This window comes from Orbicella franksi, chromosome 4 (genome assembly GCF_964199315.1).
Source record: "Orbicella franksi chromosome 4, jaOrbFran1.1, whole genome shotgun sequence".
Lineage (NCBI taxonomy): Eukaryota > Metazoa > Cnidaria > Anthozoa > Scleractinia > Merulinidae > Orbicella > Orbicella franksi.
Genome location: NC_138148.1, coordinates 2,542,074 through 2,564,868, shown reverse-complemented (window position 1 = coordinate 2,564,868; position 22,795 = coordinate 2,542,074). Strand labels below are relative to the sequence as shown.

Here is a 22,795-nt window from a genome sequence, read left to right as displayed (position 1 = left end):
GGGCTCTCGCGTGGATGTTGTCACGTTGTGTGATCAAATGGTGAGAGTTGAGAGATTCTTTTGCGTATTTTTCACAGCGATGGCAGGGAATAAGGCAGGGAATACGAACCAGGGCGCTTATATGTAGTTTTATGCTCTGAGCTAACGGAAAAGGTGGGTTTTTCAGGGTCGAAAACAAGACTTCAATCTCGCGCTGGGAATGAATACTAAGATCTGCTCACGCTAGTTGTAAGCTTACGCGTATGTTTTTGCGTTTGTTCTGACTTAAGAATATAGCAAGAAAACTCTACACTCTGGTATCGAGTTAATTTGTGAGTTTCTCAGACAATGGTTCATCATAACCAAAACCTGTTTTGACGGTTTCTTATTGTTTCTGCTTGTTTGGTGAGTTTGCAAAAGTTTTTGAAAGGAAAGTCTGACGCGTACAATTAGCTCATTTGCATAGTGCAGCTCGTGCACTTTCAAGGCCGAGTCGGTGTTTGAATTGTCAACAAATCTTGACAAAGATTTCCTTCGTTATCTTTTGTGCTGAGATGCTGTAACAAATTTCACGAACGCAAAAAAGGCCACTAACATCATGTGTGTTTCTTCAACATGAGCATAGTGAAGTTTTACACTGCGAAAATGAAAATAGACAAGGAGTTTTGATAACTCGATCAACAAACTCGAAATCGTTATTCCAAGTTGATTAAAGAAAGCGTCATCGTAACTTTGCTGATTATTTCTGCTTTATTCACATATTTCCAGCTTAGCTTTTATATGTTCTCAAACATTTATCAATCTTAAACATATTTAAAAACTATAGAGTTATTGTTTGAGTTCGATGTACGCTTTCACACGAAAGAGCGGCGGAAGTACAATTTGTCATGTTTACTGACTGTACTGAAAACACGCATCAGCGGGCGCTCTCATTCATTGACAACAGAGAATTTACTGGATTTTTACACGAATAAAACTGAGCAGTATCTAAGGACGTAAAGTTATTGGGCCTTGGATGAAACATCAAGCGTTAGTAGTATAGGGGAGCGGTTTGAGACCTAGCCAATCAGAGCGCGTTATTTGGGACACGTGACGCGTCTAGACCAATCAGCGTGCAGGATTTTCGGCTCAGGTCAGCGGTTGCACTAATGCTTTTTAGCGAGGTCTGGGACGAGCTCGGCCAAAAGGGGACCGCGCGGGGTTGGACGCGAGGACGTGAGGGGCTGGGGACCGGAAGTGGTAGACCGTGAGGGGCTGGGGACCGGAAGTGACGACAGACCACGTGATCAGCTTTCAAATTTTATTTACAATTCTAGTAAATGATTGACATTGTTCATGTCGGTATCGTCGATGTGGGCTCGGGTGTATCCGTAAGGATACGAGAGGAAAGTGTCGGGATCCACGACGCGTTTGTCGAAGACGACTTTGTATCGTTTGGTTTCTTCGACCGTTTCTAATGTTTTGGATTGAACATTGCGTTTAATCTTGTGTGGATTGTGTACGCTGATTTCCCGTGGTTCTTCGCGGGGTTCGGTGACTTCCTGTATGACGTTTTCTTTTAACAGGTCAAAGTTCAATTGGGCTTGCCCACGTGTGTTGAGGGTGAAACCGCGTACCTTGCATTCGACTTTACCGTCGTTGGTTCGGTAACCGTAATTCTTGGGGCCAGCGGCCGCAAACTCCACGATGTGAGTGCCTGGTTTCAATTCGCTGGTGAATTGGCCGAGATGATCGCCTAAGGGTGGCATGGGTTGCCCTTCTCGATGCGAGAAGATGATGGAGTCTGTGTCGAAGTACAGGACTTGTTGGGGTTGGAGTTGACTGAGTCCTTCTCGGTAGAGTTTGAGTCTGGCCCAGCAGGTGGTGAAGCAGGCCACGAAAATGTTGATGTTGACTTGAACGGCTTCTTCATCTTGGACGTGTTTGTAGACCAATTCAATCATCTCATCGTTCATGACACGAAGGGTTTGAATTTCTTGACTGTCATCAGTCAGGAGGGTGTGAAGCCTGGCGTGGGACGAAATGGCTTCGACTTGACTCTTGTTCCCTTGTTGCCCGTACTTGCCCCAGAAGCTGTTGAGCATCATTTTGGCCAGAGACCGCCGACCGGGATTTTTTTGAATTTGGTCGACCTCGAGTTGAATGCCTTCTTTGGCTAGGTAGTCGTCGAGGTACTGCTGACGTTTGCCATATTCCTCATCAATCTTGATCAAACGCCCTCGACACTTTTGCAATCTCAGGATCACCCTCACTATAAGCTTCATCTTTCTATTTAACAATTCCCGCGCATCCTCAGTCCTAGCGCGTCGCCTCTTGGATTGCACGCGTTCCCACTCGTCACTTAACTGTTCTAACGTCATGTCCACTTCTGCCACGATGGTGAGGAAACCTCGCGTAATCGTCATTTTGAAATAAAACCAAGTATGGCGCGCCCTCCTCTTTTAATCCACACCTCCACCAATCAACGCCTTTCTCATGACGTCATCAGAGGGGGGATGGGGGGGTACCCCCCTCTACCGGAACCATAAAAAAATCACATGACCCGCTCCTATTTAAAAGAAGCGAGCCAGAGACCATGCTGCAATTATCATGGCTTCCCGACAAAGTCTACGATTGCAAGGTATGGGACCCGAACTCTCTCCGTTCAAAGATGCCTGCTTCATCTGTTTATTGGAATTAGATATCCAATCCGTCACACGTTGTCACGTCATGTCCTGCTGCGGCAAATTCTTGCACAAACGCTGCTTCAAAAAGGCCAACGAACGAAGCTTCCAATGCGGTCATTGTCGTCGTCCCTGTCTCGAGGATAGTAACGACACCGTCAGCGTTGATGACGACCACGATCTACGAGCTAACGAACAGTTGAATGTCAGTCCCGACAATCACCCGATTTGGGTACCACCTCACGAACTCGCAGGTCTCACGCCTTTGGAACGCGCCCGAAATGCCATCGCTGATACACGAGCCAGCGCCACGGCTCACAACATTCACCAAGAAGGGAGCAGCTCCTGGGACACGCTACCTTTTCGCATCGATCCTCTTGTGTGGTACATCTTCTGGGTCCAACTGGATTGGTTCATCTCCACTTCGCCCGATGGCAGAAACCCCATGTTCATTCACGCCTCCGTCAACACCCCCAACGAGCCCACCCCAGAAGTCAGAAAAACCTTTTACCGATTGATCAACAGAATCATTCCCGGCGCCGTGTATCCCTGCCTGCAAGAAGTCGTGCACCGAGAACACTTTACTCACATTGCCGACTACGAACGGGAAGGACGAAGGTACGCTTTTGACAGAAACGAAGTCACCGTCACGAACATTCGTATCACGCGATTTTGGTCACCCGAATACTACCCAGACGCACCCTACACCAGCGGATTAACCTGGACACAATCTGGATTGTAAAAAAATAAAATTTGAAAACGGATCACGTGGTCTGTCGTCACTTCCGCTCCCCAGCCCCTCACGTCCTCGCGTCCAACCCCGCGCGGTCCCCTTTTGACCGAGCTCGCCCCAGACCTCGCTAAAAAGCATTAGTGCAACCGCTGACCTGAGCCGAAAATCCTGCACGCTGATTGGTCGAGACGCGTCACGTGTCCCAAATAACGCGCTCTGATTGGCTAGGTCTCAAACCGCTCCCCTATACTACTAGCGTTGCTTACAATTCAGGCGAAACTCAAACTAGCAATTATTTTGTTTTACTTTTCGGTCGCGACAGACTGACAAATTCCTCGCAAGTGTGTGGCAAGAGGAGCTAGGAAACTATGAAGCCCTGAAGCTCTGCTATATCTAAATATATCCAGCTAGTTTTCTGCTGTGTAATGGAAAAGCTGTTAATCTTCAACATATGTGAAATTTAAAGTGGAGTAATGTACAGCTCAAGTAAAAGAAGCATCCGTCGGAACACAACTTGGTCAGCGATATATATAAGCTTACAGCGGAACATACCTAAATTCGACACTGTCTTACTTCACTCAAACTGGAGCAGCTTACGACGAAAATACTTAAGCAAAATTCCAACAGACGTGAACGCGTTGAGTTGTGGGCCAAAAACATGAAAATTTTCGGGAATTTCGGACGCCATTTCCTCCGCGCGACATCCGCAAAAATCCTCGCAGCATGTACGCGCGTGTGCCGCAGGCGATGGCGCAACTTGTTCTAAAAATAGAATTATTGTCCCATATCATGGGGACAACCCTAATACTAAAAATGACGCGCGCTTACGGTCTCCGTCCCCGATTATGGCTCCTGTTTCAGCATAAAATCGGCAAAAAAATAAGGATAATATTCAGCCTGGGCCGGAAAAATCTACATTCACATTTAAAATTGCAGTCTTCCAAACTTGGCAAATTAGGCAGTTTTGAGGTCCATAACTATAAATTGTGCATATTGAACTCTCTTTAGGCAGTCGCACAACTCTTCTAGCAGAGGCCCTGCCTTACGATCATTCCATGTTGTGACTCAATCACTGAACCCTGCTGTTGACATCGTACTGGTCGCTTGTGTCACGCTTGAAAAGACCCATGCTACACCTCAGCAATTTTTTGTACGCGGCACGAAATTCTCCCATGCGAAAACAATAAATCCACGGATTCATCGCTGAATTGCTCAAAGCAAGCGTTCTTGCCCAGTTGTATGCCACACCAACATTACTCTTGGCGTATGCAGCACGAAGGTACATCAGTGGAATCCAGCAAATAGTGAAAACTACAACAACAATGGCCACCGTGACTGTCACGCGACGTTCAACCAACCGTGACCCACTCTGTCTTCCGGGACTGCGTACTGAACCTTTCAGCGTTTCCGTGTCACGGTTCCAAACTTTTATTATGATCAAGGTGTAGCAGGAAATGATGATCAAGTAACAGAGAGCGGCGGCAAGGACCGTGAAATAAGATATCGCCTTCTTGCTCACTGTCATACGCAAAACACCATAAACGACTGGCACCGTCCAGGCGATGACGAGGGCAATCTTGAACCTCTTCATGGTGCGAATCGATTTACAATCAAGGGGTCGGACAATCAGAATGCAACGATCAATGCTGATAAAACACAAGTGAAGAACCGAAGCCGAACACGACATATTGCCAATAAGACGAAACGTCTCTGACACGGGCTCGTTGCAATCGTCACTCAGCTGCAATCCCCAGAACACTATTAGCAGAGGCTGGCCCAGGGAGGAGACCATTAAATCGGCGACGGCCATGCTCGCTAACCAAAAGTTAGGTATGATCTGCATACTCGCGTTCGTGTAAACTGTCGCTATCACCAATGCGTTACCGATGGTTCCAATGATACTTGACAAGATATTGATGGGGATCAAAGCAAATGTGTGAGCCACTGGTAAGAGACAATCGTCGGTACTCAAGGATGAATCGGACCCGTTGGAAGAAAGATTCTGCATGATTCAGACGGGATATCGTCACCTGCGCCTCACATTCACGAGGTTTGATATAATCTAATCAGAGGAACATTGTCTGTACACACCCGATGTCTTGTTAAATACATAGGGAGATCGCGTGGTGCTCGCGGAGTACTGAAACTGATTAAGCCAGCTGACAAACTGAATAAGTCGCTGAAACGTGCTTTACTATGCATGCTTCACCTTTGACGTCCGTTTCGAAACCAAATCTTCTATTTCCACGCCTGGGCAGTATACTTTGGCGTTTAGCTATGCATGGGAGGGCATTAACCCTCCCCTACCTCTGCTATCATTTATCACCCCTGCCCCAAAAGTAAACAACTCCATAGCCCCTAAAATTTATTCACAAACATGCCGGCCCATACTCTTATGCTGAATATCGCCTATTTGACTCCCTCGACCAGCAGGAAGACACAAAGGGACACTGGAATAAAGGTGAGGAGAGATCGTGTAAAAATGGCTAGTGGTGACGTCACTAACATTGACGAGGTCTGGGAACTACAATGAATTGTAGGAAAGAGCGGAAAAAACGCTGTTAGACTTTGTATGCAACGATTTGGCGATGGCAACACATTTGAGACCTATAATAGTGCGCATTCCTGCTATCACACTTCCCCCTGAACTACAACAAATACTAGATGAAGATGAAGCTAACTTCGATATGGTCGTAGTTGATCCGGCTGAAATCTCAAAACTAAGTGATGAGCTCGTCCAGAGAGTCGAAGGTTTGGTGCACTACACGCCGGAACATTGTCACATCGACGCAAAGTTGATGGACTTATTACCTAATCTGAAGGTTATTAGTAACTGCGGTGTTGGTGTTAATCATATCGATATTGCGGCAGCTAGTGAGCGTGGAATCGCCGTTGGGAATACACCAGGGGCTGTCGATGATTGTACGGCCGATATGGGTTTTGCTCTTTTGATGGCTTCTGCTAGAAACGTTGTCGAGGGAGATAGAATTGCCAGAAGTCCTGAAACAAAGCAGGTACGCTTCACTTCAGTGAAAACATTACAATTACTATCCTATCGGAAGATTGGTATCGAATGCGGCTGCCCATTAAGGCAGTTCACGACCACACATTGCTTCGAGTTACAGTGGTAGGTCACGCTATGTTTTCCATGATTGCGTGACAAATCACTTTTTGCATACTAAGGGTTGGACCATTATTTTTTTGAGGGGGAGGTTGGGCAATTTTCTCACCTTTAGGTTGTGCATGATTTTTTTCGGTGGGCAATAGCTTGTGCAAGAATTCTTTTTAAGTCAAACACAGAATCTGTACAGTAGAAAGTACTAGCTCATTTTTTTACTCCATGGCTCGCCTTGAATGATTTGTTTTTTAGCAGTTTTTGCTGTGCAGGAACTTGCCCACCCCTCCCCCCCCATCAAAAATCATAGTCCATCCCTAAGGACTCTCCAATGGGTCTCAAATGGTTGTAAGGATGCGTATGCCTGAGGACTGAGTCATTAGATTGTTTGTGTATGCAAATGATACTTAATTAACATCCTACCAAATTGCCAATATGTGTGGCCAAGGTATATATTGTGTGGTTCCAGAGAATATCCATACCTCCCCCACGGAAGGGATTTTTTCTAACACCTCCCCACCCCTCTGGAAATTCCACTTAAGCTTCATACATTTCTTTAAATTTTTTGGTCTTCCAGAACCACCCACCCCCCAGGAAACTCCAATCCCTTCTGTGGGGGGAGTATGGATATTTTCTGGAACTGCACATTTGAAAGGACACATGTCACATCACATGATAAAAATTATTTCAAGCTCTGGTGGTATTAATAATAATTTCTGAAAAGCTTTTGACTCTTGAAACCTAAAACTGCTGAACCCTTCTTGTTACTAGTAGGCTACTAAAATGCCTGCATAATGCTTTGCTTCACTTAAAAAACCTCAAAAAATGCTAGGCAGCATAATGTGCAAAAGGTTTGATGACAGTAGCTTGTAAGTTGTCTTTAAAATATTCTGCCACTCCTTGGGAAAAAAACTACAGTGGAACCCTGCCTTACAGTTACCCTACGGCCACCTTGTTATTGCAGTCAATCTTTTTGAAAACCCTGTTAATCCAGCCACCCTATTAATATGGCCAACAGCCACATTCTGAAATCCCAATCTGTATAATCCTATAATAGCCACTCAAACCAGTTATGTTCATCTTTTCGTGGTTACATGTGTAATATTGTATGTTTTTGAAGTTTGATTTTTTTAGAAGTTATATCTGCATTTCGAATGCTTATTTTAAAAAGGCCAGTTCTTAACAGAAGTGTAATTGTGGCATAATTCTGTTAAGACATCACCTGAAATAGACCCGAGTCATGAAATTTGACCCTACCCCATGACCCGTTGGTGACCGTATTAACGGGGTTCCACTGTATTTGGAAAGATAGACACATTTGTTCAATTGTATCAGAGTGGCCCTTTGGGAAGCAATACTGCCCTGTATCAAAATTGACACGCTCACACTCTACACATTCTCTCCAGTCCAAGAGCTGCGGTAGTAGGAAAGATCAAGGGGTGTTATTGTATGAGATAAAGAACACAACACAATAACCCCAGCTAGGGCTTGAATCTGGACCGCTTGAACTGGAGGTGTCTGTACCAACCTTGAGACGACCACGCCTCCATTTGTTGCTTTCGTTTTTTCTTTTGTTTTTTTTTTAGTTTATTCACTTGCATGGCTATTTTGGCAGCAAGGTTAGTCGATCAACTATTGGAATTGTTGGTCTGGGCAGGATTGGATGTGCTTTGGCAAAACGAGCCACTGGCTTTGACATGAAAATTCTCTACCACAACAGGAACAGGAAAGAAGTTGAGGAGAAACAATTTGGTGAGTTGATACTTTACTTGTACTTCACTGTTTTGTTCTCCATTGAACTAAAAACGTTTCAGAATATAAGTATATTACATCACAAGGAAGTTGAAATGCCAGCCAAAACCAAACTGACCAATGTTCATTTGTGTTTTCATGCTCTTGTGTGTGATGAAATGGAGCGAATACTTGTGGACTTGAAAACCTGCTAATTTGGAAGGTGCATGTATATGTTAATTTCTATTGCCACTTGTAAAATTACATTCTGGCAAGAGTCCTTAAAAAACAAATTTTTAAAAACCTTGAAAAATCCTTGAAAAAAGCTTGCAATTTTTTGTGTCAACTCTAGGCCTTGAGTTTGTGTCAAAGCTGACAATCCGAGCATTGGTCCTTCGTCAGGGCAAAGTCACTTTGCTCCTTACACTCGAATTGTCTGTGTTGGACTTCTTAGGTGCTAATATAATGTGCAAAAGGTTTGATGACATTGGCTTGCAAGATATCTTTAACCTAGGGAGAAACTATTGGATAGATAGACATCTTTGTTTAATTATATTAGGGTGGTCCTTTCCGAAGCAATTCTGCCTGATATTAAGTGATTTTGGTTTAAACTGGTTTACCAAAGTAACTTCCATTGTGATTCTATTGATATTACACAAGATACAAATTTCATGAATTCTTGGACCTCTTGCACTGTAGGTGCTCAGTACTGCAGTACTTTGGACGATCTTCTGTATCAGTCAGACTTTGTAGTGCTATGCACCCCTCTCACATCAGAAACAACAAATATGATAACAACAAGAGAGTTATCTTTGATGAAACCAACAGCAACACTGATCAATATCTCACGTGGGGGGGTTGTCAATCATACTGACCTGACCAATGCACTGCAGAATGGTGTAATAAGAGCCGCTGCTCTTGACGTGACAGAACCAGAGCCTCTTCCCAGAGACCATCCTTTGTTAAAACTGTCTAATGTAACATTGACGCCTCATTTTGGCTCCGCAACTGCTGGCACAAGAATGAAAATGATGGAAGCGGTTCTGATGAATTTAAAAGCTGGTCTGATTGGAGAGAAGCTACCTTTTGGATTGAATTGAAGTCAGATTCTATTTCCACTGTGGGATCAAGTGACCTCTTTTTCAACTTCTTCATGCTTCGTGCTGTCGTGTTTTGTCGTCCTAGTTTACACTGTATATCCCAATATTTATACACTGGCCAGTTGTCATCCTTGTACTCTTAACAATTGTTTTTGTAATCAATTTACTTTGTGCCCCTCCCTAACTAGCTGCGCGAACAAGGCTAATTTCCCGAGAAAAAAACGATTCTTTAGGAACAGCCGTGGTGTTATGGGACAATGCACTATAATCAAGAAAATAGTGCTAATAATAATAATAAAAATTGGCATACCACTCAAAAGAAAAAAAAATATACTGCTTTTGCAAAGACATTTTATTGTATATCAGCACGGTTATAAGGTAAAAATCAGACATATCTTTCCTGGTGTTTTAAAGCCTTAGAAACTAAATAGCAGTAATGTATAGGACTAGATATCTCAGTAACGTTCTTCTAAATAAAGCTACTGAAATCGTTACACGAAAATCTACATTACTTTCTTTAATATACTCTTGTATCTTTTTAGTTAGCAGTACCACTGAAATATGCGTTAATTCATATAAAAATCTATAACTACATCTCAGTTGATACAAACAAATGAGAAACCTCCTTTTATACAAGCTATCAAGACTATTCTAAAACATATTGTAAAATACACGTTCTTTAATAGATAAAAAAAAAATGCACAGTAGAGAGAAATTTTTGCATACATGTAGCTTTAAAGCGAAATTTCATCGAAGATTTTAAACTAGGGGGGAGCACCCTAGTTTGAGGTGTACTTTTAAATATGATATTTTACCTAAAGAGGAGATTAAATGTTTTAACAGGAAACAGGAGTTAAGCAAGTGTCTCACACCACCCTTCCTTGGCTCAGCTTAACAAATTCTGCTCAAACACTTTTTACTGATCTTACTCGATGTCTAAGGAATGTAGAAACGTTTGAAGGATTCTATATGGGGAAGGGGGGAGGCTCCTCTTTCTTCGGCCTAGTAGGAGGTATGCTGCTAGACATCAGATGGTGTAAGTAACTTCAAACAGGATATAAATGAAGTTAACTCGATACTAACGGTGAATGGAAGTTAAATTAGACTTGCTCCAGGTAGACTTTTCTTTACGCAGAACAAGAGAGACAAAATCGCGAAACGGTCGACGAAAGATTAGCCTTCCCTCCCCTCCCCTCTCCCCCAGCCAAGCAATCGGTCCATACAATGTTGCTCGATAGAACTGCCACTCCGCCCCAATTAGCACTTTCTTAACAACGTTTCGTCAGATGAATCATTTTACACACTTGGATCCTAGAGAATGTAGTGTTGTGCTATAATAAGCACAGGTCTCGGAGAGGAGGTGAAATCTTATCCGGGCCCGACTGGTGGGAACACGTTAAATACTAAAAGAATGGAAATTAAACATTGCAAAATTTTCATCACTCCTGCTTTCATTTCAGACTGTATGTTGTGTAAAACAAAACGAGAAACATGCTTTCAATAGCAGATAACAAGTATCTAATCAAAACTGACCGGTGACTATGTCAGGGATTATTGCCAAACAAACAATCCAGGAAACTTCATTGTGTTGTTGCTTACTTCTTACAAAAGAGTTGGCGTCCTTTCTAACCCATAAAGTTTCCATTTCGTCTTAGGGACCGTTCATTTTTTATGAGGGAGGGGGGACTGGTGGGATTTGGGAAGCACCATTTAAAAATCGCATGACCCCCCTCAGCTTACCAATTTTTTCACATGGCCCCCCCATATAGCGGACATTTTTTGGGATGACCCTCCCCCCCCCAAAAAAAAAAATTGAACAAACAATATTCAGATTTCAACTTTTTTAATATTTCTCTTTTATCCCCCTACTTCACGTTATTGTGCTCACTATGAAGACAATATTTACAATCTCTATACGACAGAGAGCTGTTGTTTAAAAAACAAATCAAAAGAAAGAGAAGTCAATTTCGGATCTCCTAGTTATGGCTCGCCCTGAGCGTGTGGCATTTGGCCTCTAATTGGCATCTTCCTCATCTGAATTGATGAATGCAAGAATGACGTCACTTGAGTCATCTTCTCCCCCAGAGTCAATGGCATCACTGTCATACTCATCAGTGTCACTTTCATCCGTTTCACTGCTGTCAGCACTTGCCCTGTTGTCATTTTGTGTCAATGTCCTGGCATTTCTCAGTGTTGGTTGGCCAGCTCTGAGAGGACTCTTCTGCTGCAAGCATGAATGTCTTACAATTGCCTTTACTTTCTCACTCTTGCTGCTTTTCAAATGCTGCTTCAGCCCGTGGTGGTTTGAGTACTTGTTTAGTTCTGGAACACGTAGCTTTTTAAGCTTGGTTAGATCTTCGCACAACTCAGTCCAAGGATAATCCTCCTCCCTACTTAACTTTGTCTTTTCTTCTGCTCTCTTTTTCTTTTTAAATTCCAGCACTTCAAGATGCTGAAGATAATCCACCACAAACTTCGATTTGACAATAAACTTATCTGCAAATAGAGCAACGCTCTCTGGGTCAGATAAAACCAGCCTGCCACTTCCATGCTCTTTCTTCTTTATGTTGTTAATCCAATCGGGGAAAGAGCGCGTTACTACATGAGCATCATGAAAGAGGCTCATTCCAAAATGCGCAATAATGGGGAAAGCGACGAGTCGTTTAAGAAAAGGTTTACAGCTGAACGATCCAGGCAGTTTGACATCTTACAAGCAAAAGAAGCAATTTTTCTAGGTGCGGATGGCTGTTCAGAAGGGCGAGTGAGTTTTCCATGCAAGGGTACCAGTTGAAGCCCAGTGATGGAAGAAAACTGAACTTCTCCATCAAAGAGCACAGAGCAATGGTGGAAAAGTTGAATGTCATATTGAAAGATGTAAAGGAACACGATTCCACACTCTTTCAGTCCAATGGGCTTGCTTTAAAGCAGGGCGAAGAATTTGCCCACAGTTTTAATGTAAAACAGATCAAATGTACAGAAGCTAAGTTGACGAAGGTCACGCAGGACATGGAAGCACTAGAAAATAAGAAGAGCAATTATAACAGCATATTCAAAGGCATACTCAAACAGCACATCAACAAAAGGAGAAGGAAAAAAGAAAACCGCAGAAAGTCAAATGAAAGAAAGAGGAAGCGGACTGAAAACAACGTCCAAGGAGTTTATGGAATCTGTGTTGGAAACCCGCTAGGAAATGATCTTCCACAATGCCTTGTGTACCCTCCTAGAACGGCCGTCCCGGTAGAGTGTCTTAAAGTTGAGGATGTTGCCACGTCGATATTTAGAAGAGATGGGCCATACATCGCACAGCTCTTGGAAGGGAATTATTTCACCAATGCTGCAAGAAGCAGAATCACCACCAACCTTGAGCGGGAAGTCAGAGATTATGTTTACACCTTCATGTACCCTGAAGAGTACACTCTGACGGAAAGCATTGCTGCTTCTTGCAACATTGGTGAAAGAGACTCCCATAGCAGCACAAGCGGCGACGAAGAACTCGACGACAGCGAAGATGAAGATGAGTGCCAGTGAAAGTTGCATTCGAAAATAACAGTCTTAAATTTTCAGTAGCTACAAATGCTTTTTGTCGCCAAACGTTTTTTTAAAGCAGAAGGAAAGTTTGTAATAAATTTGTATCCTGCCTTCTATGTTTATTCTATAGCAATTTTTTTGATATTCAAACATTATGCCATTTTAAAGTTTTACTAAAATATTTCACGTGACCCCCCCTTTTTCCCTTATTTTTTTGGGATGGCCCCCCCTCGAAAGCCATTTTTTTTCGCATGGCCCCCCCAAATCCCACCAGCCCCCCCTACCTTATAAAAAATGAACGGTCCCTTAGTTTGGAAAGCCTCTCATTTGGGTTCTGGTTCAGTAATACAACAGATTTTACACGGTTAGTAGTTTTACTTCTTTTGCCGAGATTCACAGTCACTATAGTAGCTACAGGCTGTCGTGTTTCAAAGTTATTGATACCGAAAACTTACTTCCAGGTAACTTCTCATTTCGTAAACTGTATTAGTTGTTGTGTCGATCAATCCATCTCACCTTCAGTTCCAGTTTCCTGGGTTTCACCCTTTTCACCGGTATTTGAACCCGTATTTCCTTTAGCTTCAGTTTTTCCATTTTCACAGGCATTTGGAGCATGTGCATGTAGCGCTAAAAGTGCGCTCATTAGCAATGCAAAAGAAGAAAGAATATGCCATATATCATGGCTGTCAAAAAAAATCCAACCAATAGCATTCCTGGTTTAGATCACGGGATTGCTCAGGAGTTTTCACTTTATCTGTTGTTTTTCCACCAACGAAAAACACCAATGCAGCAATCCAAACGCCCATTGTTGCCAATGCATAGATTACCTGCGATACGAAACAGTTTCGTGGTGTACATCTACATTGACATTTACAGCAGCAGTCCTCAAAGAACGGAGCAACTCCTTTGCCTACAACGACAACTACAGTCTCGCAGATACAAGTGAACAAAAAGGTTTCTGGAAAGTGCATAACTTTAGTTGCCAAGAGGATAACAAAAATGATTAGTACAAACAAACGTATGCAATAAAAATAAACTGTTACCTTCTCTAACTTTTGTTCGGATCCTTCGCTTCCCGCTATACCTGGTTCATTACGGGATCTTTCCTTCTTACATGAGCATCTCTCAGGAAAAAGCTTAAGCTTGCATCCTGCCCACCATGCCATGAGCACAACCCACAATACCAGAAAGAACAAAAACGGTATATCCATAGCCATCGTCAGCCCTGCTTCGGAATGATAGATTGTGCCCAGGTAATTAAAAATGAAAAGCGGAACCAAAAAGTAGAGGAACAAATTTGCCGCTGCCACTTGGTTTTTTGCTGTTATGTTCCCAGAACACTCCTGATTGTCAATGCCATTATATGACAAAACAACAATCAAACTTGCAATAACAAACATGAAAGCTGTATCAAACTGGAACGTTAACTTACTTGGGCAAAGGTGATAAAGCGATGAAAATAATCCCTCGAAAGTCAGTGCCCAGCCAAAAGCGTAACCTATGGTGAAAGTAAACTTCTCTTTGTGCTTTTCAGCGCGCAGCTCTAAATCATCGTCGTTTTCAAGGTTCTGATTGTCATTCTGTCGTGCTCTTTCTCGCTTAGCACGTTTTCTACACCCGGCAAGCAGCTCTGACTCCATGCACCAAACATTAACAATTAAGATTAGGCCATGTAAGATGTACGCTAAGTTACTTATCATTAAATTGTATGGAATATCAAAGTACCTTACTCGATAACAAAAATCATTGTAATAACAGTTATCTCTATCGCCCTCGTGAATCATTACATACCAGTTTGCAAAGACAAACTGACATGCACCCACCATCAAAACTGAACCTACAATAAACGTGATGTAAGAGTAAGTCTTAGAACCCCGACCAAACGAATAACTAGATATAACGTTCCACATGGCTGAAAAGAACTCCCCCCAGCTCAATTGTACTGCTGTGCTATTAATTAGGTCAGTCTCCGCTGAAGCAGTGCACTGAGACCTGCACCGACATTCTCTAAAACTAAACCAAGACCATAAAGACACAACAACACCCAAAACGAGAGAGATACATAATGCTAAAACCCACAAGGGTCTAGAGTATGAGTAATCAAACGATTTTGTCAAAGTTAAATTTACAGTCTTTGTTTCACCAAGGCGTGTTTCTCCTGTTGCGTTCTTAATTGCAATTCCAACAAACCAGCTGGAAGTGGAATCAGTCAAGGGAGGAACAGAGACCTTGGACAAAGTAATCCGTCCTTTCTTTGCAAACGAAAGACGAATTGACTCACCTTTGTGGTCCACCTCGTCAATATTGTCCTTTTCGACATTCTTGCAAACACGTGATACTTTCAAATAAGCTGGCGCGTCAGTTGAGTCAGAAGTGACAGTAACATCAAGTTGAGTGCCTGAGATATCTTCAGTTGGGACGAACTCAAAGACACGAACAGGATCACGCGGGCTTAATGTGAAAGGCCTTGTCTCACCTAGTTTGATGTCTTCTACTTGGGCAATTTCTAGAGTGAAATTAAGACCAGGCGTTCCGGAAAAAGTTAAATAGTTTTCATTGACTTCATTCGATGAACGATATGGGCAAACAGGCAAACCACTCTGATCAAATGAAGACTGTAAAATGTCCAGATGTCCCAAGGAGGACTCATCTGCTCCGTACACTGACACATGCAACGATCCTGACAAAACAAACGAAAACAAAATATCAGTCATGGCATTTATCTCACCAGTAACATCGATCATGATCATGAAGTGCAGGATTAATTTTGTGTAGCCTGCGTAGCTGGCGGTTGTGATGCCCAAATAATTTGCCAATAGAATACAGTTCTCTATGTTCGCGTTTCCTAAATAGACAAAACGAAATACGGCTTCGTCCAGTGATAATTTACATTACGGTTACAGGTCCATGAAGGGATACTGCATGGTCTCAAGTTGAGCCGGCATTAATTCATGAACATTCATCTTGAAGTAGAAATTACTCTGAAAATAGAAAGAAAAATCGTCAGTCTTCCACGTGCCGACAAGTTGTGTACTCCAATGCCTCGATTCTATGGATATTTGCCAATACGGTGGTGCCGGCCGCGCCAACAGTTCGTTTAGCTGTTTTCAGTTTGGAGAGATGAGCCGAGGAACATTTTCAAGGAGTGTCAAAAGTTGATAATAAAAACGAGGCCAAAACATTACAATCGGTCCGCGATCCTAAGGAAGCGTCTCGTAAATGCCTAAATGGACTACAACAAGAAAGCTCAACACGAAATGGCAAGCTGGGCGTCCGTGATTACGAGATACCGATAAAAAAACATGGTTTGTGAATCATTGCGAAGATTTTTTTGGGAGGGGAGGCATCTTTCTGGGCGAGTGAAAATTACACCAGGCGAGTGGATTTTGAGAGTCACTCGCCCGAATGTAGCCTGCGAGCAGGAAACGTCGCTGTCTTCGCGCCTCTTCGCCGGATCGCTTTGCTCTTCGCCGCCTCTCGCGCGACTCAAAGGTGAGCCTGCTCGCAGACTAGCCCGAATGGCGAGGGCTGTTTAAATTTAGTCTCCAACACTGCTCGTGATTGACTCGATGTTGACTCGTGACTCGAGGTTGATTTGGACTCGCGGTTGGTTCGTGTAACGCTACAACTCTGGAACTGGATAACAAAGAAGTTAGCATATAGCACCATTATATGCATGCGGAGGTATACGTACGAGAGTTCAAGTAGTGACTGACGTTAGTTAGGCATTGCCATTGCTTTTTTGCAAGCTTGCTCTGGCAACGTCTCCTTAATTGTGTGTACAAATTTAGAGGAGACTCAGTCATCTAATGCTACATAAACACGCAGTTGCGACAGATTTCCACCAGCTGTCTAAAGCTGAAAACAACAGTCATGAAATACTTTATTACATGAAATTTCCGTGACACGTAAAAATAAATCTCGATAAGGGCCACGAAGCTCAACACAACATTACGCGAAAAGTGACTAAAATTAAGTCAATAATCAAGAAAGAGTGAAAACAAGGCATTCACGTACAAGTATGAGCTACTTGTGGACATTGTGAGAACTGTTTAGTCGTTACTCTTGACATAAAGTCTCGCCGTTGCGTTTTTGTTAATTGAACTTAGGCATTGACGACAGCGACACCAAGGACGACGCCTAGCAGAAAAGGAATTTACATTTTACCTTCGAATCTCGCTGTTGTCTAGATCTGTTCCGGACTCCAATTGGTCTGAAAACTTGCTCAGACTCCTTTTTGACGTTATTGTACCTTAAAAAGGTCGGTTCACTAAATTCAGGGATATGTTAAAGTAACATCGCCAAGGTAATAAAGAATTGTGTCGCGAAATATGCGCACCTAAAAATCGCGAAATAAACGTGTCGCCGCGTCTCTAGTTTTCCACTCTTCTTCCACTTTGAACGCCTGCCACGCAGGCTAGTAATAAGGTAACAAACTATTCCCGAGTCTCTCTGTTGCAGAGGGCAAGCCATTTATTTGTCCCTGTAGCCGTGAAGTAGCGTCCATTAAAGTCAATTCAAGCTCTCCTATCTCGCCTCGTTAACGAGAGTCTTGGAGAACCGACTGTCAGTAAATTGGTCGTGCTTACCTTCTCATATGCACACATTGAAACTTTTACAACGGAACAGCCCTGAGGCGAGATATCGGACAAGTGATTACAATATGGCAGAAGATTTCACTGCTCAGTAGAATCCAGCTACAGATAGCGGGGTCACACGTCGCGCGGACTGCACTTAGGAAAGTGTACGTAAAAATACGACGGCCTCACCTGTCGATTCTTTGTTTCTTTTAGCCCTCAAATACATCAAACTGTTTCGATTGTCTGTCTGCACCAGACAGGAATGGATGACGTTTTTAAAGTAAGGCAGCTGTCCGTTAAGCTGTATCAGTACAGCTGATGTGTTATGAGCACTTTACCACGATTTCACCTCTTCAAAGGTGCAGTCTGCAGACAGCTTGGCTTGAACTGCCAAGAAACATAAAGAGCTGCACATCGAAATTTTGAAGAGAAACACTGCGGGATGGAGCATGTTGTGAACTGAACTAACAACTATCTCAAGTCTGTCAGGTTCTGTTAACACTGCCTTTGCTCTCTTCAGAAATAAAGTTTCCTCTCGCCCCATGTAAAGGAATCCAAGAGGGTCTTGGATTCCGGATTCCACATCGTGGATTCCGGATTCCGGTGACTGGATTCCGGATTCCATGCCTATGGATTCCGGATTCCAGACGTTCCGAGATTCCGGATTCCAAAGGTTTTAACTCTGATGTTCATTCGTACTGCGATAGCAGATTCTGCTATTAAAGTACGAATTGAGTAAAAAAGAAAATACCATTTTCTTTTCAATGTATCAAAATGTGTTAATATCCTTAAACTGGAGTTCATACGGCATCAATTAAATTAACTTTTGATAAAATAATTAACTTGTTGGGGTACCTGTTAAGAAGAGGCGTCTCTGAAGTCCACTGAGTAATCCACAGCGTTGAAGTTATCTGACGAACTGTTCTCATCAAAACGATTATATCGTCAACAGAACCAAAAGTAGTAGGAATTGAAGTTTGGTGCTTTGAATGTTCAAATTGAAATCGCCTGCTAAAACTATTTATTTCTTTATTTCAGTGTTTAGCCAATACAGCTACTAGTACATTAAACAATAGCCGAAGCCATTTGTTGTAGCTACTTAAGAATTGGTTGATATAAATTTATTTACGTAAAATGTCCATTATTGTAGAGTTCCGTAGGAATTTTTATACAACAAAACAATAACTAGAACAGTAGTAAACCTCGTACAGTCTTATGCCGCTGTCTGACACTCAGTGTTTTGTTACTGCACTCTACTTACAATCTTCGTGCAGAAAGCCCGTTCCCGTGGATTGTACTGTAATTTACTTCGCGACTTGTCGATCTCCCGCACAATTCTCGACAATTTGTTATTAAAAACTCTTTTTATATTCCCTAAGTAGTTTCATGCAGGAAATATTTGCATAAAAATATATAATTCATTGACCAAAATAAGATCATTTTTTGGCTTAGAAATTTGTGGAAACACCAATATGTTCACTAACTTCAGATAAAAATACCCTATTATCATTTCTCCGCTTGTAATGAAAATGTGGTTTATGACAAGCAAAAAAATTCTCCTTTTTTCCCCTGTTAATTCCAAGGAATAAACGTTGAGAATGAATAAGTGTACAACCCTGGTTAAATAGTTGAAACACACACGAATGTCACATTCGATGACATCTTCACAATAACTACTTAGTGAACGACCACATCCCTTTTCTCCGTTCGTTGCTGACAACTGGCAAAATGCAAGCCGGAGGTGTTTTGTCAAAATTTACAGGGTTAAGGAGGGGCAAACTATTCGAAAAGCTACGCATTTCAACTATTGAAACCAGACTTGCTGATTTTAAGTGTAAAATGATCGTAAATGATTGGGCTCAACCTAAAACGAAACGTGTTGTTCTTCGCCCTGATAAGCTTACACCCTCCAACCTTGGTGGAAGTGACTGCCCTGTCACTTCATGGTGATCATCATGATTTGGCATCTCAGCTTCGTTTTCATTCTCGCTGTCATCTTCCTCTTCGCCAACATCTCCATTTGCAATCCTGCTGAGCCTGATGTCCTCCTCAGGTGACACATTGACAGTTAACACATTTCCAGACTTTTCACAAGTGAAGTCAAGTACGCTGGCTAAAATGCACTTAGGAGAATTTTGATCGCAAACGTCGTCGGAAGTGTATGTCAAGATATCTTCCGTCTGGTTAAGCCATCTGAGCGGCACTTTGTCTCGTAGAAAATTTCCGCCATTTGCTTTAACCTGAACGTCTTCCAAGAGAATTGCAAGCCAATATGGTGACACTTCTCTTCTTCGATATTTATGGTCAATGGTAGTTGAGCTCATATAATTAATCAAAACTCAGGAATTGCAATATACCATTGCTAGTTTTTAATAATTTTGGGTATGTTTTGGGAACAAAAATTACGACCCACAAGTACGCCTACTCCTGGTTTCGCATAGAAGAGACATTGCGCTAAATTTATAGGATTTACCTTTACTAGCGAAATATAACACCCTTTCTGTTCGATTACGTTTCGATACGTTCTTCTTGGCAAAGTTACCATGCCTTAGCTTATTGACCTATATTGCCTATTCCTATTCTAGATCTGTATCATCTGTACGATAATGACAATGAATCGGAATAAATTCAAGTCTCGCTACACTCAGATAACTTCCCGGGCAATATTTGCCCATTGACAAGCAGATGCCGATAATCGCACGTGTCAGAGCTAGAGATCGAAAGAGAACGTAGCCGGAACGTACTTCTCGGGACTTCGTAATTAACCCTACAAACCTTGCAATTTCCTTGTCTTGTTTTTGTTTTTCTTTCTTCTTTATTCTTGGACTCCTGCATACGAATTCAAGTGAAAACATAAGTTCGAGAAACAATCGAATTAATTCAAAATGCCGCACAAAGATTTCTCTTGATTTTCATATACCCGACACATGTCACACATGGATTCACGTAAGCAGGAGTCTAAAACAAACTTTTATGACTAATACATACCTTTCCCGCTCAGCTTTATGCTTTCTCCGGTGTTTTCCCATCTTTTAGAATCCTCAACGCAATGTCGAACAGTAGATCCAACAGTCGAAATAGTGAATAAACACACTAGCTCGAATTTCTCGCTCGCCGGAAATTGAAAAAGTAACTTAATAATTGACTGGCGCCTGCAAGCGTTACTCCATGGGGTGTACATCCTGGACAAAAATTTTAAATGGTTAAGCTTCGATTTTATCTTTAAGCAGACTCGTCAACTACCGCTTCCACCGCAATCGCATTTATTGAGAATTCAGGACTTTCCGGCATTAACTTCGATTCCTTACATCTTGATACCGAAAACCCGGCGACGTACAGGAATAATGAAACCCCCTATGGGGCCAAGCAACTCCCGTGAACAGTGTTGACAGTTCTAAAAAAGTACGCTGTACTTGAAGTTATTTCAGGGCCAAAAATGTCACAAATCTGACACAAAGACAATACAGTGCATGTCAAAATGGTGATCTTCAACAAATGATGCATGCGCCCTGGCCTATTTAAGAATCAAAGACCACAACACCGCCGTGTTGACAAATATGATACTTTCAAGTGAGCAGTCGAGCAGATATCAAAGTTTTTACAGAGAAGGTTTCGAGAGGTAGGATTCCGGATTCCAGAGGCTAGATTCCGGATTCCAAAGGCTGGATTCCGGATTCCAAAGGCCTGGATTCCGGATTACAAAGGCAAAAATATGTTGGATTCCGGATTCCGGATTCCCTTACATGGGGCGATTCCTCGGAAAGATCCGCCAAAAACGCGATCCTCTGGTAAGTGTCAAGTTGAGACTTCCTCGCTTTCTAAGAAATTGAACTTGACTCGTTGATACGACAGATTCCTGCTGACAGCTTTTTCTTTGCATCCGCCTTTCTGCTGCATTATTGGCTGACTCAGAATAATAGTCAGACAAAAATCAACTATTGTTCCTAGCTCGAGTCTGGTTGAATCTAACGCGCACTCTTACTGGTTGATTTACTATGGTTCCAAGGCAACGGCTGATGCACGTGGCAATTAAAAAATTGTGGGCCGCTCTTTCCACTAACCGGGGATTCGACTTGACATTTTCCCCACCAATCGGGGGATTCACGCTGACGTAATTGTCTACATTTTTGCATGCTCATTTGCATACGGCTTTGCGTGTAGAAGGAAACATGTTAGCTCTTTGGGTGTAATATTCAAAGAGAAATTGTCTTTCAAAAACTGCAAAATTTTTTGGTGGCAAAAGCGCTAATGGGTTCATACATTCTTTAAAATTTTGAGCTTTTAAACCTGTGTTGCACAAAAAGTATTCAATAAATCAGGCTCACATCGGCGGAGGTAATCGTCAATATTCAGGACTCCATCAGAAACTGAATTGCTTATGCTAATGAGACAAATATTGTAAACAAGGATTCCCCCATATTTATCTTTAAAATAATGTTTAACGTACAAAAAACTTTAAAATATACAACTGACCCAAAAAAGACCTCTGAGCGCAGACTGCATACGAACGTTCAAAGTAGCTTTGCAGTGTTTATCAAAAAAATTAAATGTATAAATTTATGTTATTTTTTTTCAGCTCTTAGGCAGGCGTTCTGTGTAAGAAAACAAACATTCACTACCCACGTTTGACCCGAGTTGAAAAATTCTTATAAAAATGTTTTGGATTCTACATATCTTCATTCATTATATAACTTATATGTTACATTATTATAAGGCTTGAGTTTGTAGCCGATATAACGCGTGCGCTGATTGGCTAATTATAAGGCATATGGAAAAAATAAATACATATATTTTTTGTAATTGTGGTGGCTGAAAACAATGAGTGACGAGGAACACTCTGAGAGTGAATTTTGTTACCCTGGTTGGCTACAATTTCAGAAGAACAGCTAATTCACCTTGTTAAATTACGATCAAGTTGGTGCCGGACAAGACGAAGGGAACAGCCAATTCAAACTGCTTTTAATAGGCCATGAAATAAACTTCTTATTAACCTCGACCGTTCGGTCTTTACGGGAAAATCTCAATATAGACCTCGCTATTGCTCGGCTTGTGTTTATAGCCGATATAACGCGCGCTCTGATTGACCAATTGTAGGGCATTATTCTCCCGTAATCCCCACAAGGGATTGTTGTTGCCTGGAGTATGTCCCATAGGGGATGAAGAGGATTAAGTAAGTAAGTAATGCCCACGGGCCGATTACGGGCCCGCAAAACCAAAGCAAAGAGCCATGTAATAAACAACTTATTAACCTCGAACGTTCGGTCTTTACGGGAAAATCTCAAACCTCAGCCTTGTCGTATTGACCTCGCTATCGCCCGGTCAATACGACAAGGTTTCGGTTCGAGATTTTCCCGCAAAGACCTCAC

At 42.2% G+C, this 22,795-nt stretch overlaps 3 protein-coding genes and 1 pseudogene across 3 annotated transcripts; 1 reads left to right on the top strand and 3 right to left on the bottom strand.

The window, feature by feature from the left end:
• Window positions 1-1,283: 1,283 nt before the first annotated feature.
• LOC145486058 (uncharacterized) lies at window positions 1,284-2,156 on the bottom strand. The gene has a single exon (XM_081464759.1). The coding sequence runs from the start codon at window positions 2,064-2,066 to the stop codon at window positions 1,284-1,286; it is 783 nt and encodes a 260-aa protein (XP_081320885.1). The 5' UTR covers window positions 2,067-2,156.
• Window positions 2,157-3,706: 1,550 nt separating this feature from the next.
• On the bottom strand, window positions 3,707-5,396 carry LOC145485888 (allatostatin-A receptor-like). Its single transcript, XM_081464539.1, has one exon. The coding sequence runs from the start codon at window positions 5,381-5,383 to the stop codon at window positions 4,445-4,447; it is 939 nt and encodes a 312-aa protein (XP_081320665.1). The 5' UTR covers window positions 5,384-5,396; the 3' UTR covers window positions 3,707-4,444.
• Window positions 5,397-5,957: 561 nt separating this feature from the next.
• Window positions 5,958-9,823, top strand: LOC145485887 (putative 2-ketogluconate reductase). The gene is made up of 3 exons (XM_081464538.1): window positions 5,958-6,389; window positions 8,077-8,242; window positions 8,921-9,823. The coding sequence occupies exons 1-3, from the start codon at window positions 5,964-5,966 to the stop codon at window positions 9,319-9,321; spliced, it is 993 nt and encodes a 330-aa protein (XP_081320664.1). The 5' UTR covers window positions 5,958-5,963; the 3' UTR covers window positions 9,322-9,823.
• A 3,337-nt stretch (window positions 9,824-13,160) lies between these two features.
• LOC145485886 (uncharacterized) lies at window positions 13,161-16,296 on the bottom strand (annotated as a pseudogene).
• Window positions 16,297-22,795: the final 6,499 nt, after the last annotated feature.